Source organism: Penicillium psychrofluorescens, assembly GCF_964197705.1.
Source record: "Penicillium psychrofluorescens genome assembly, chromosome: 1".
In the NCBI taxonomy this organism is placed as follows: Eukaryota; Fungi; Ascomycota; class Eurotiomycetes; order Eurotiales; family Aspergillaceae; genus Penicillium; species Penicillium psychrofluorescens.
Genome location: NC_133439.1, coordinates 1,860,584 through 1,873,063, shown reverse-complemented (window position 1 = coordinate 1,873,063; position 12,480 = coordinate 1,860,584). Strand labels below are relative to the sequence as shown.

Below are 12,480 nucleotides of genomic sequence, written 5' to 3'. Positions count from 1 at the left end.
TGTACAAACACAAGCGCAAGTGCAGAGGCAACCAAGACAATTGGCAGAGTCCAGTCCAATTTAAATGAATGAATCACAATGCAAGCGGGTATGAAGAGCGCAGGAATGCAAAGAGAAAATCAAATGGCTATGGATCAGAAACCGACGAACCGAACACAAAGAAACCCGCTGAGGAAAAGAGCAGATGAAAAGGAGAAGGTAATGCGGGGGCATGTCGAATCAATCCAAGGCGGTGGTTTCAAGGACCTGCGCTAAAACCTCGACAGCCGATTTCAGTATGGTATCCGACCGTCCACAGATAGCAAATAGTAGATTGTCGATGATCTTTTCTAGCTCTCGGCGAAGCTCTATGCTGCGGGAGCCGAGAACACGGTCTTTGATGCGGCCGGGCGAACCCGATGGGAGCTGAATTCCTAGCGTGGAGTAAGCCTTCGTGGGCACGGAGTCAATGGCGTATGCGCCGCTGCGCTGGGAGAGAGATGGTTTGCGTCGGTGGATAGAAGAGAGAGTAACGAGGTAGTTGCGGGCGATGAGGGCGGCGCAGAGACAGTCCAATAGATTCTCAGCGACTTCGGGGAAGATGGTGTGGAAGGGTCGAAGAAGTGCTTTCTCTTCATTCTTGCGGATATGAATTATGACCGGTGATGTCAACCGGAGCATATGGCGTGGGAAGTCTTTCACGGAATGGTCCAGCTGGTCCAATGTCCACTCGTGATTCCATAGGTTCTCTCTTTCTTCCTTCTCGGACAGTTCGGAGGACTGTGGGGAAGCGGGTTTGGGTGATGATGCCTTGGGGCTTACGCTACCAGAGCGTATCTCGGGTTGGGGGTAAATGTTGCGCTCTCCCTGCGCGGACTCAGGCCTGTCATTGACCACGGTGGACGTGATACTGTCCGATGTCAAGGAGCCTGGATCTGTGTAGGATTCATCGTCTTTGCTGTCATCATGGAAACTATCGGCGGAGTAACCCGAATCGCGAGTACCATATCCGCTGTCGGACAAGTTGAGTGGAGTGTCGGGGCTAAAGGCAGATACTTCTACTTGGCGTTGATTTGGAGTAGCAGGTACTGCATTTGTCGGTAGTAGAGATGGTGGTGGTAATGGTGGTGGTAATGGCGCAGGTATTGGGGATTGTCGAGCAATGTCAACCAACTTTGGTTTGCTGGCGACTGCGAACCTCTGTACAAAACAATTAGAATGACGTGTTTTGGTGAGGGAACGCGATTCACCCACCACTGGTTCATCTAGAACTTTGGCACCGGGAATGATGTCCAGCTTGGGCATTGGAGGATCGTTCTCGACAATTCGGAACTTGCGCCGATTAAATTCAGGTGGATGGTCATCTTGACCCTCCAACATGTCGTGTGGCACACACTGCAGCCACCGCTCACAGTAGGAGAAATTGCTGGGTACCCAGCTAGCCTCACTTGACATCGTGGCTGTTCTCGCGCGATGAACTCTGGGTGAGCTGCCCAGTATAGAGACTTGCTCAGTCTTCGGCTCTGGAGATGCAGCAGATATAGCCTTCGGATCTTCAATAATGTCGGGGCCTGTTTCATCAATCGATTCACAATGCCGAACAAAATGCGAATGTGCTTCATGAACATTCTTCACGTCTGTCATCCGCTGATCTTGCTCGGTGTCTTCCCACCCTGGTGGACGGTATGCCTTGTATGTGACCTTTTCGTCCAGGTCGATATTTTTAGGAGGTTCCTCAATTCCCGGTGTTGCATCCTCATCCACAGTTTCCACTTCGGTGTTGGTATCAGACTCGGGCTTGCTGTCAAAATATGATTCCTCGGCTGCCGCACTACCAGGGCGAGACTCTGAGATCGGTGGGCTGGGAAGCAGACCAAACGCCTCCAAGCTAGCAGAGGCCAAGTTCTGGTCGGAACTCCAGGTTCGCAATGTGAGACCAGCCACCGGGTCTGCTGTTTCCAAAGATTTGTCCCCGAAAGTAGGTGCACTATCCAAAGATACTGGCGACGATGGTAGCATCAATTGGAAAGGTTCCTTCATTCTCCGCACTGATCGAAACGGCGAGATGCTCAGCGGTGCCCGAGTGGCTAGACGTCGTCGGAGTGATGGCGCCTGTTCGTGGGTTTCGGACTGGGGCAACGCCGGCGAGGGAATGAACGACAGAGAGTTCGGGCACTGTCTACTCCTCCTCCGCGGCTGAAACGTTGGAGACCACCGGCGTGGGGATGGGATCCGGTCACCGGAGGCCATCACATCGTGGCTCGCCGATGTCGAACTGGAGTCTTGGTTCTTGACATGCGTCTGGAGACGGGGAGGCGGCAAGTATGTATTGAGATGTAGATTTCCGGGCTCACGGTCCATGGCGGACATGGGTAAGATTGAAAGAGGGAAATAAAACCCCAGTCCAGAATAAAACCCAAGTCCAGAATAGAAGAAGCAAAATGGGGGGTTCGTTCAAGGTGTGGCCAGATGAGAACGCAATGAAGAGACTAGGTGATACAGCAGAAACCAAAGGACTAGCCCGCCTGTGAAGGGGCTCGATACACCCTTATACAAGCCAAGTGGCGCAAAAACAGCATCCCAGTCTAAGTGGGGAGGGAGGGGGTTGGCAGGTTCGCCTGACAATATCCCTTGACAGCAAGAAATCCCGCCATCGAGAAGACCGGGCATGTCAAGCAGGCCACTGCCCCTTCAAGCGCGAAAGATTTCCCCCCCACTGCGGCACGAACGAGCGCCATTGCACCAGACACGGGCCCTGGAGAATAGTGAGTTTGAGGTCGGGGGGGCTGTCCTTGCATTCCAACGATTGTCCGACGTTGGCTACGCGACCCTGCAGGAGCCCGGACAACGTGGATGGATATCGTCATGAGTACTCTGAGAATGAGACAATGGAGTAGAAGGGTTGCCATGGCGAATCAGGGCCCTTGCCCAGGGCAACTAAGATGATCCCAGCGGGTCTCATTGGATGCAGTGTCTCGTTGCAATGGGCAATCCACCCCCTTCGCGCCCCTTGCATTGGGGGTGGTTCATTTCTGGGTCAACCCTAGGAGCCAATATAACCGGAATAGTATAAATGCTTGCGCATGGCGTGGATTCCTCTGAGACACCCTCCCACCCATATTCGAGAATGACGAGGCTATTCTTGCGGAAGTTAGTGGGCGTGGAATAAAGAAGCAAGTAGATCCGATCTGGTGGCGCAGTCGTCGGGGCGACAGGTCCAACCCATCGAGATGATAGATACGAGCGGGGATTCTGCTCTGTACAAAACGCGGGATCTATTCTGGTTCACGCGTTGACGCGATGTGGATAGCTCAGACGGCACTAAGGCAGAGTGTAGAAGAGACCGATGCATTTCCCGGGCGGAGGAGACAAACAGTGCAAACCTTTATCGATAGGTGATCTATCACCGAGAAAAAATAAAATGAGCCCGCCACAACATATCTTCGTCCCTCTCGCCCCATTCCTCCAATGCTGTCTGAGTCATTCGTGGCGTCGACGCTCGCCTCGGCCAAATCGACGGTCGCGGCCTTGCGCGATGTCGGGATTTGCGTGCACGAGTGGCAGCCAGCGGCCACGCTGCGATCGACGTTCAAGAAGAGCTCCACGGCCACCAACTGTCTGGCCGTGAGCCCCTCGCATGTCTTTGCGGCGCAAGCAGAGAAAGCCGTGGTGCATGTGTACAGCCGCGAGAAAGGTAACCAAGAGGCCGTGGTGCCTTTCCCCGAGCGCATTCGCAGCATTGCGGTCGCTGGAGCCAAGTATGGTGACGTCGTGGTCTTGGGCACAGAGGGTGGCCGACTGATTCTGTGGGAGGTATGTTTCACATTGACTCGCCGCTGGTAGCATTATCTGATTGCGTGTATTGTAGACCTGTACTGGACGCCAGGTGGCTACCACGGCCTCGCATCTGCAGCCGGTGACTTCGCTCGTCGTCGATCCCACCTCCAACTTCATCCTATCCGGCGCCGCCGACGCCAGTGTCCATGTGTGGTCGCTGGTCGGCATCCTCTCCTTTGCGACTCCAGCCTCCGGTCATAACCGCCAGCCCCCGAATGCTCCGATCCGGACCTTCTCGAACCACCGCGCCGCCATCACCTCTCTCGCCCTGGGGCATAGCAATGGCCGACATAACATGGTGGTCTCGACCGCCAAGGACAATACCGCGATCGCATGGGACTACCACACCGGAAAGGCCTTGCGCACCTTCCTGCTCCCCTCCTCCGCCACCTGCACGGTTTTGGATCCCGTCGACCGAGCCTTCTACGTCGGATACGAAGATGGCAGCGTCCAGTCGGTGGACTTCTACCGGAATCAATCCACACAACATCCCCTGCACGACCCATCCCTCCAATCGACTCCAGCACAGGCTTCTGTAGAAGACCGCTGGCTACCTCCATCCAGCGACTCGGGCAAAGTAAACGTTCTGGGCGTGTCATACGACGGCACGACATTACTATCAGGACATGACAATGGCAAGGCTCTATCATGGAACATTGCACGACACAAGTTCGCTACCCAACTAGCCGACTACACGCACCCCATTACAAATCTTGTCATGCTTCCACCCAGCGGCCTATCAGATACCTCTCCGAAAAAGAGAATGGCGCACACGATCGTCAAACCACGCCACGACCATGCGCTGTCCAGTCAAACACACACCCCTGGCGCCGTACCAGCCGAATATGTGTTTCACACGCACGTCCTCGCCTCGCGGACCTCCAAATCCCAATTCTCGCAAGCACTCACCCACCCCTTCTTCCCGGACTCCATGATCACCGATGGGCTAGCGGAGCTGGCCTCACTGCGCCAATCCGGCGGCGCTGAGATCTCCACCGTCTCCACGGTCGCACGACCTTCGGCAGCTGGAGATGCAGATGCGCCTCGTGTCTCAGAGCTGGAAAGCGAGGTGTCGACGCTAAAGAAAAAGGTTGCCGTTAATGAGGCCGCCCGTCACGCTAGCACCGATGAAGTCGTGCAGCTACGGTCGCACCTGGCGTCCCTGCAAGACTATATCAATGAGCTGCATGAAAAGCAGGAGGTTGCCCGGCACGAGAAGGTCGCCCGCCAAGCAAGGAGGGAAGAACGTGAGAAGCGCCGAAGAGAAGCGTGGTTCGCGGCCGAGAAGAAAGGGCGCAATGGCGATGCGTCCATGAGGAAGATGGATGTTGACGAGGGTGTGTTGACCAGCGACTCCGATGAACAGAGCGATGAATAGGTCTGGTCATTGTTTTGTTGTGTTTGGGATTGTCTTGTGTTGTTGCTCTGTCTTAGATCCAGGAACCGGCGCAAGGGGGTCGATCAACTGTACTTATACCTCATGCCAGTCTAGAAAATTAAACTCAACAACAATATTCAATAATCGTCCAATGATCTTCACTATCGACCACGATATCGACGCTGATCCCGCCAAGCTTATATTATCGACAATCATTCAAATAATGCCTAGTCCCCATAGAAACCACCCACGCTTCCCTGCACATCTACAATGATGAAGCATGCACTGTAGCCCTCAGCTCCTCAGACAACAGATACTCCCTCACATCAGGTAAACACATAAGCGGCGTAAACAACTGCCCCCGGTCAACACACCCCGATACCTCACGCATCAGATCCGTAACATCGGTCACACTCACAACCCACTCATCCACATAGTTAGCCACAGCCAATGGCAACAGTCCAACCTGAAAAGACCTGTATATTAACGGGTATTGTGTTGGGGGTGTAGGTCGCATGAATGTCTCTGCAGTGATATTTCTTATATTTGTGGGTGTAGTGTTGGTGGTTTGTGATGTTGGATTTGTTGATGCCATTGTGGGGTGGCTGTGGAGATATATAGATCTGGGTTGTGCTTTGGATATAGTTGTGGATATGTAGATGAACAACAGTACACGAGTATAGCCACATGAAAAGAACGGGTTTTTAGATCACGGCCTCGATGTTATTGTCATTGGCATATTCATGAGAAACACTTAGAAAAACCAACGGGAGTATACACTCGTATACCGGATTATCTCGGCTTCTCTCTTACACAACAACATGGCTAGTAGCTCCCGTAGCATTCTGCGATATAATGGGAAGAAATACTAGCAAGAAGAAACAAACACGCTCCACGACTGACAGCATCTCCCGACGTCTCTAATTCAGTACACCGCATGACTGGCTCCTTGCTCGAGAACTTCGCCCTCGTTCAGGGCAGTCATGATCTGAACCCCAGCGCTCGTGCCAATCCTCTCCGCCCCAGCCTTAAGCATGCGTATACAATCCTCGGCTGTGCGCACGCCGCCGCTCGCCTTGACCTTGCAATCCCTGCCGCACAAGTCCGCGACAATGCGCATCTGCGTGACACTCTGAACACTGGCCCCGCCGCCGCTAAAGCCCGTACTGGTCTTGACGAAATCCGCGCCAGCCAGGCAGCACACTATGGTAGCGGCTATTTGCTCGTCCTTGCTCAGCTGTCCAGCCTCGATGATCGTCTTCAAGCGTATCGGCCGCGGAGCGGCCTTGCGCACCGCTACGATGTCCTCCCAGACGGCCGTATATTTCCCTTCCCGAATGAGTGGGTAATTGATCACCATGTCCAGCTCAGAGGCGCCGTTCGTCACGGCCTCTGTCGCCTCGCGCACTTTGTCCGCTGTGCGGTGCGTGCCCTCTGGGAATCCCACGACGCAGGCTACCTCCGTGCCCGGTGTGTCTTTGAGGTTCTCTGCGGCGCGGGCGACGTGCTCCAGCCGCACGCAGACGGTGGCAAAGTCATGCTCGCGGGCTTCGGCGCAGAGAGTGTCGATTTGGGAGAGCTCGATTGGGAGCTTGAGTAGCGTGTGGTCGATTGTGCGGTGCACGCTTAATGGGATGGTTGTATGTGCGACTGGCTTGTCCGGGAGCCACTCCTTCATCTGGTTAATCTGTGCCGCCCACTCGGCATCGTTGGCCGGTGGTTCAGCCATGGCGTATTGGGGAATAAGAGGTTTCTCAGTCGGTCGACCTGACGTGAAATGAAAGTGAGAGGCCAGGAAAGAGGGGAGAGCGTCACGTGAGGGCCATGGCTATCACTATGACGAACGCCTGATTCAATGAAGGCGACGAGAGAGAGAGAAAGAGAGGGGAGTAGAGAGCAGTGTAGAAGAAGAGAGAAGGTAATGTGGAGAGTTGGGGTGGTTCAGGACTGAGAGATGTATATGATCCACCTTTTGACTTGATATATAGATCTACATCCAGATTTAGAACTGCAACTGCAAAAAGAACAAGAAGCAGATCCATTTGCATTCAACTATCAGAAAATACGCGGGGAAATACTCTGTGTAGGTCCTGTCGGCCTCTCGTCTGAATCAAACTCGAAAACAATCTACCACCCATCCTCCTCACCGACAGCTCCCACACTCCGGTCCCCGAACATCATCCACGCGCCCAATACGTCTCCCGGGTCCTGAGCCCGGCCCAGAGCCGCCACCACCGCCTCCGCCGCCTCCTCCAGGCCCCCAGGAACTCGAGCCCGAGCTCCCACCACCCCACCGGGAACGCGGTGTCGCTGAAGTTTGCGGGCGATGGATGTTAAACTGTGAGTTTTGTGCGGCGGCGTAGGGGTCGAGCTGGTTTGGGGAACAATCAGCCTATGTTCTCTAAGACATGCTCGCACGGGGGTGAAGGGAAGACCTTCGAAAAGAATAGAGGGGAAGGGAAGAGTAAAAGGATAGAAGATAGTGATGACATGATGGACGCGACAGAGCAGAACAAATAAAAGAGACACTTACAGAGAAGAAGCTGACCACATAGAGGCCGAGGAAGTTGTAAACGCTCTCTGCGAAACGGGAGGCCCGGACGGTGAGCGGAGGACTGTGTTGCGGTGGGCGTTAGCAGAGAAGATTTTGAGGGAAGCAGAAGAATGTGTTACCTCTGCAGAGCCTGTCCGTTGGAAAAATAGGGGGTTTTCGGCTTGCTGGTGGACATGATGACGGTGATTGATGGTCGACTGGTGGTTGGCGAGGAAGGAAGTTGGTGAGGTGGAGGTTATCGATAAGCCGGTCCACTCTATATTTAGGATTACATAGTAACTACCGTATGCTTCATTATTGTTCTTGATTATGGGTATCTTTCTATATACACGTCTAGACAATTCAAAACTCCAATATAAATCCCTTCACTCAGTCTCCCCCACAGCCGTCGTCGCTGCCTCGGCCTCACCGCGCAGATCATCGAGTCCGTGAAACCCTTCCTCAATGACCCATTTCTGGGCTTGAGGATCATGCAGAACGTGACAGCTAGCCCCGACAACCAGCAACCCAGGCGGTCGCGAGCCTGCTGCCTCGAATGCCATACAAACATGCTCCAGGGTGGACCGGATCACCCTTTGATCTGGGCACGATGCTCGCTCGACGATGGCGCAGGGCGTCTCCTTGGGCCAGAGAGTTCGTGAGCTCGAACTACTCTCATCCCCAGATAAAGTGGTGAGAGCTTCCACCAGAGCAGATAGCCGATGGAGAGCCATGAGGAAGACTACCGTCTGGGTGGGGACGTAAGTCGGCGGATCCGGGGCAGCGCCTTTCCGTCCCGTTCCCGTGCAGACCAAAACCTGATCGGATACGCCACGGTGGGTGGCGGGGATATCTGCGAACAAAGACGCGCTCATCGCGCTGGTGATCCCCGGCAGCACCGTCGGGATGTATCCTTCTCCCCGGAAGAAATCAAATTCTTCTGCTCCGCGCCCATAGAGATACGGATCTCCCTGCTTGAGTCGCAGAACCTGCTTTCCTTCCTGTAGTGCTGCAAGTCCCATCTGCAGGAACTCCTCCTGCGCCTGATCCGCGTTGCCTGGGAACTTGCGCGCAATGTGGACCTTTGTCCTGCGGGGGATCAAGTCCAGAACCGGTGCGGGCACAAGCTTGTCCGCGAGAATGATATCTGCGTTTTGGATTGCATGGTATGTAGCCCGGGTGAGTAGGTCTGGGTGCCCCGGCCCAGAGCCAGCGAGAACAATCTTTCCTTTTCGGGATGGTGTTTCAATGCCGTTGATGTCTTTCACGTTATTGTCCCGACTAGACGAGTAGGCCTTGAGAATGGCCTCGATATCGGCGTCGGTGATGGAAACAAGCTTCCGGAGCGGCCAGTATTCGCAGATTTGCGATAACCAGCGCATGCGTCTTGTCTTCGCTGCTGCAACATCGTCTTCCGTGACTAATGTGTTAAACGTATGTTTCTGGCCCGTTGAATCATCTTCATCCCCTTCAAAGGACACATCGCCAAGCCCAGCCGCGCTGTCTTCTTCCCAGAGACGTCTGCGTACGGCACCAAGTCGGTCGATAGTAACGCCCAGATTGGAAGGTAGAAAAGCGGCAATCTCTCTCCGTAATCGGGATGCAAGTTTGCATCCACGGCCGGATGTTGTAATCCCGACATGAAGGGGCCCGTCAGAGTATGTCGAGAGTAAAGTGAACGAGCACAGCTCCGGAGCATCTGATACATTGACCGGGATCCGAAGACGGTGGCAGAGCTTGGATATGTGTGTGCCTGGTGGGGTTTGCGTTAGCAGGGTTTCTTCTCAACTTGCCTGAAATACTTACTCAGTGGATGGTTGCTACCCAGCGTGACAAAAACCACATCAACCACCTGATCGACTTCCTCTCTTCCCAAACTAGTCAAGTCATCATCGTGAAAACCGCGACGCACCCACTGCGCAGCGCCTCGAGAGATATGTTCGGACAGGGTGAAGTGCATATCCACCGTCTCCGGCGCAATGACGATGGGTTTCGCGCCAGCCTCAAGGCTCTTCGCACACCGAGCGGCTGCAAGAGGATTGGCGCCCACGATCAAATGCACTTGATTCTCAGTGTTCCATGCTGCCATCAAGGGCGCAAACTGCGCCGTGTCGTTTGAGGCGTCTTTCATCGTGAGAGGTTTCTATCGGGACGTTTCCGGCCGTGCAGTGTAGCACAGACAGAACACGTCGGGGATTCGAAGAGCTCAAGCCAGTTTTTGTGTCTGCCGCGGCGCAGATGGGCCAAGACAGAAAGGAACTGCTCACTGGTCTGACTGGCAATTCGACTCCGCGGAGAAAAAAGACGGGAATCGGGTCGTCGTGATCGGCGATAACGGATCCGTCGTGATAAGGGTCCTGACGGGCCTGATGGAACCGAGAATGTCGGATGTCCAGAGAGTCGTGCTAAGAGCTAAATATTGCCGGTGATGTACAGCCTGGACTCGAACGGCTGTGGTTCTCAGAGTGATGCGTGTGCGATATCGAGAAATCTCTATACTTCTTCATCGCTCAAAGCAGTTACGGCGGAATGGCGTGATTTGAGATTATGTCAGCAGTCTGGCAGGCATTCAGGAACAGAAACAAGACTATTAGGTACGCGTAGGGACGTCCAGCAGGATCATAGCTTGGCTGTACTCAGTTGTAGGGTGATGGAAGATCCAAGAATGGTCAAGGAGAATATTAATTCAGGATGCAGAGTGCCTATGACCATAGAACATTGGATCGAGATAAACAATCTACACTGCTCCAATATCTGAATAAAGAATCGATGCAGAAATATCACTAATTCTCTGGCAATAACAATAACTAGAATACAATAGTAGTTGAGGAGCACCCAGGTCTACCTACATGTATGTGGAAGACACACACAAAAGTCTGCCTGAGGCACATATCACATGACCCGGAGCTCCAGCTCAACCAGGGCGGCCATTCACCAGAGCTCCGTCACAGACAACACTTCCATTCCATCTCCACCACCATTGAACCGTCCCCTCCGCACTTGCCATCATGTCGGACGGCACCATTAAGAAGGCCGACAAGGACTTCACCAAGGATGCGGATAAGCTGATCCCCGAGGCAGAGGCTCTGGCAAAGGTGAGGTCATGCGATTCATTCGACTCGGCTCGGTATACTGACTCGATGATTTTCTAGACCGATGTTCAGGGTGCCATCGATAAGCTGTTGGCGCTGGAGAAGCAAACACGACAGGTACGAATACCGACACCTCGCGGACGATGCAAAGCTGACCATTCGAATTATTACAGGCCTCCGATCTGGCCACGACCTCGCGACTCTTGATTGCCATCGTCACCATCAGCAAGGAATCCGGCGATTGGAGCCTCCTCAACGATCAAGTGCTCCTTCTCTCCAAGAAACATGCCCAACTCAAGCAGGCAACAACGAAGATGGTGCAGGCGGTGATGGGATTCCTGGATGAGACGCCGAACATAGACGTGAAGTTGACTGTGATCGAGACCCTGCGGACGGTGACGGAGGGAAAGGTTGGTTTTGGTCGTGTCAGTCTAACATGGATGATGCTAACTCTGTCCAGATCTTTGTCGAGGTAGAGCGAGCCCGCGTCACACGCATCCTTTCGAATATCAAGAAAACCCAAGGCGATCTCAACTCAGCGGCAGATATCCTGTGTGAGTTGCAAGTGGAGACTTTCGGGTCGATGTCGCGACGGGAGAAGACCGAATTCATCTTGGAGCAAGTCGCCCTGTGCATCGAGCGTGGCGATTGGACACAGGCCCAGATTCTCAGCCGCAAGGTCAACAAGCGGTATTTCTCTCGCAAACAGAAGAAGACCCCCGAGCAGATTGAGAAGCTCAAGAAAGAGGCGGAGGAGCGAGAGAAGACCCGCGGACCGGACGAACCGCCCATGGAGGTGGATGACGATGTCACGGATCTCAAGCTCCGCTACTACGACCAGCAGATTACTCTGGCCAACCATGACTACAAGTACCTCGAGGTCTGCAAGAACTACCGAGAAGTCCTGGACACAGAGGCGGTAGAGAACAAGCCGGAGCAGCTGCGTGCGGTAAGTTTTGATTCCCAGACTATTCAAAAGCTATGGCTGACTCGGTAATAAGGCTCTGGCCCGCGTCGTGTATTATATCGTTCTGTCTCCGTACGACAATGAGCAGTCAGACCTCCTGCACCGGATCCAGCAAGACTCGCGCCTGTCCCAGGTACCCGTGGAAGCGCGACTGGTGAAGCTGTTCACCGTCCCCGAACTGATGCGCTGGCCCATGGTGGCAGAGCAGTTCGGCCCGCACCTTTGCAGCACCGACGTTTTCGATGCCGAGGCGAAGCAGTCCGCCGAGAATGACGCGCACCGGAGATGGCAGGATCTGCGGAAGCGCGTGATTGAGCATAACGTCCGCGTGGTGGCCAAATACTACACCCGTATCCAGATGGGCCGGTTGACCCAGCTGCTGGACCTGACCGAGGAGGAGACGGAGAAGTACATCAGCGAGCTGGTGACCTCGAAGACCATCTACGCGAAGATCGACCGGCCGGCGCGGCTGGTCAACTTTGCCAAACCGAGCGATGCGGACGATGTTCTCAACGGGTGGAGCAGTGACATGAAGAGCCTGCTGGGCCTTCTGGAGCGCATTGATCATTTGATCACCAAGGAGGAGATGATGGCTCGCATCCTGCCGACTCGCGAGAAGACCAAGGCCCGTTGATTTGGAGGAGGCTGGGGAGGACGCCACTACGTGTAATATAATTCACTGGTAGACCCCATG

The 12,480-nt window shown here is 54.2% G+C and overlaps 6 protein-coding genes across 6 annotated transcripts; 2 read left to right on the top strand and 4 right to left on the bottom strand.

Moving 5' to 3' along the window:
* Nucleotides 1-219: 219 nt before the first annotated feature.
* Nucleotides 220-2,340, bottom strand: PFLUO_LOCUS697 (uncharacterized protein; the record flags this gene model as incomplete). Its single annotated transcript, XM_073784610.1, has 2 exons — nucleotides 220-1,179; nucleotides 1,234-2,340. The coding sequence occupies 2 exons, from the start codon at nucleotides 2,338-2,340 to the stop codon at nucleotides 220-222; spliced, it is 2,067 nt and encodes a 688-aa protein (XP_073634794.1).
* Nucleotides 2,341-3,447: 1,107 nt separating this feature from the next.
* Nucleotides 3,448-5,194, top strand: PFLUO_LOCUS696 (Pre-rRNA-processing protein ipi3; the record flags this gene model as incomplete). Its single annotated transcript, XM_073784599.1, has 2 exons — nucleotides 3,448-3,792; nucleotides 3,848-5,194. The coding sequence occupies 2 exons, from the start codon at nucleotides 3,448-3,450 to the stop codon at nucleotides 5,192-5,194; spliced, it is 1,692 nt and encodes a 563-aa protein (XP_073634793.1).
* Nucleotides 5,195-6,119: 925 nt separating this feature from the next.
* PFLUO_LOCUS695 (uncharacterized protein) lies at nucleotides 6,120-6,923 on the bottom strand (the record flags this gene model as incomplete). The annotated part of the gene is made up of 1 exon (XM_073784588.1): nucleotides 6,120-6,923. The coding sequence occupies one exon, from the start codon at nucleotides 6,921-6,923 to the stop codon at nucleotides 6,120-6,122; it is 804 nt and encodes a 267-aa protein (XP_073634792.1).
* Nucleotides 6,924-7,321: 398 nt separating this feature from the next.
* PFLUO_LOCUS694 (uncharacterized protein) lies at nucleotides 7,322-7,923 on the bottom strand (the record flags this gene model as incomplete). The annotated part of the gene is made up of 3 exons (XM_073784577.1): nucleotides 7,322-7,504; nucleotides 7,728-7,809; nucleotides 7,868-7,923. 3 exons carry the CDS (start codon nucleotides 7,921-7,923, stop codon nucleotides 7,322-7,324), a joined length of 321 nt encoding a protein of 106 aa, XP_073634791.1.
* A 190-nt stretch (nucleotides 7,924-8,113) lies between these two features.
* PFLUO_LOCUS693 (uroporphyrin-III C-methyltransferase) lies at nucleotides 8,114-9,858 on the bottom strand (the record flags this gene model as incomplete). Its single annotated transcript, XM_073784566.1, has 2 exons — nucleotides 8,114-9,480; nucleotides 9,534-9,858. 2 exons carry the CDS (start codon nucleotides 9,856-9,858, stop codon nucleotides 8,114-8,116), a joined length of 1,692 nt encoding a protein of 563 aa, XP_073634790.1.
* An 877-nt stretch (nucleotides 9,859-10,735) lies between these two features.
* On the top strand, nucleotides 10,736-12,420 carry PFLUO_LOCUS692 (proteasome regulatory particle subunit; the record flags this gene model as incomplete). Its single annotated transcript, XM_073784555.1, has 5 exons — nucleotides 10,736-10,822; nucleotides 10,880-10,936; nucleotides 10,993-11,229; nucleotides 11,280-11,768; nucleotides 11,821-12,420. The coding sequence occupies 5 exons, from the start codon at nucleotides 10,736-10,738 to the stop codon at nucleotides 12,418-12,420; spliced, it is 1,470 nt and encodes a 489-aa protein (XP_073634789.1).
* Between the last annotated feature and the right edge of the window lie 60 nt (nucleotides 12,421-12,480).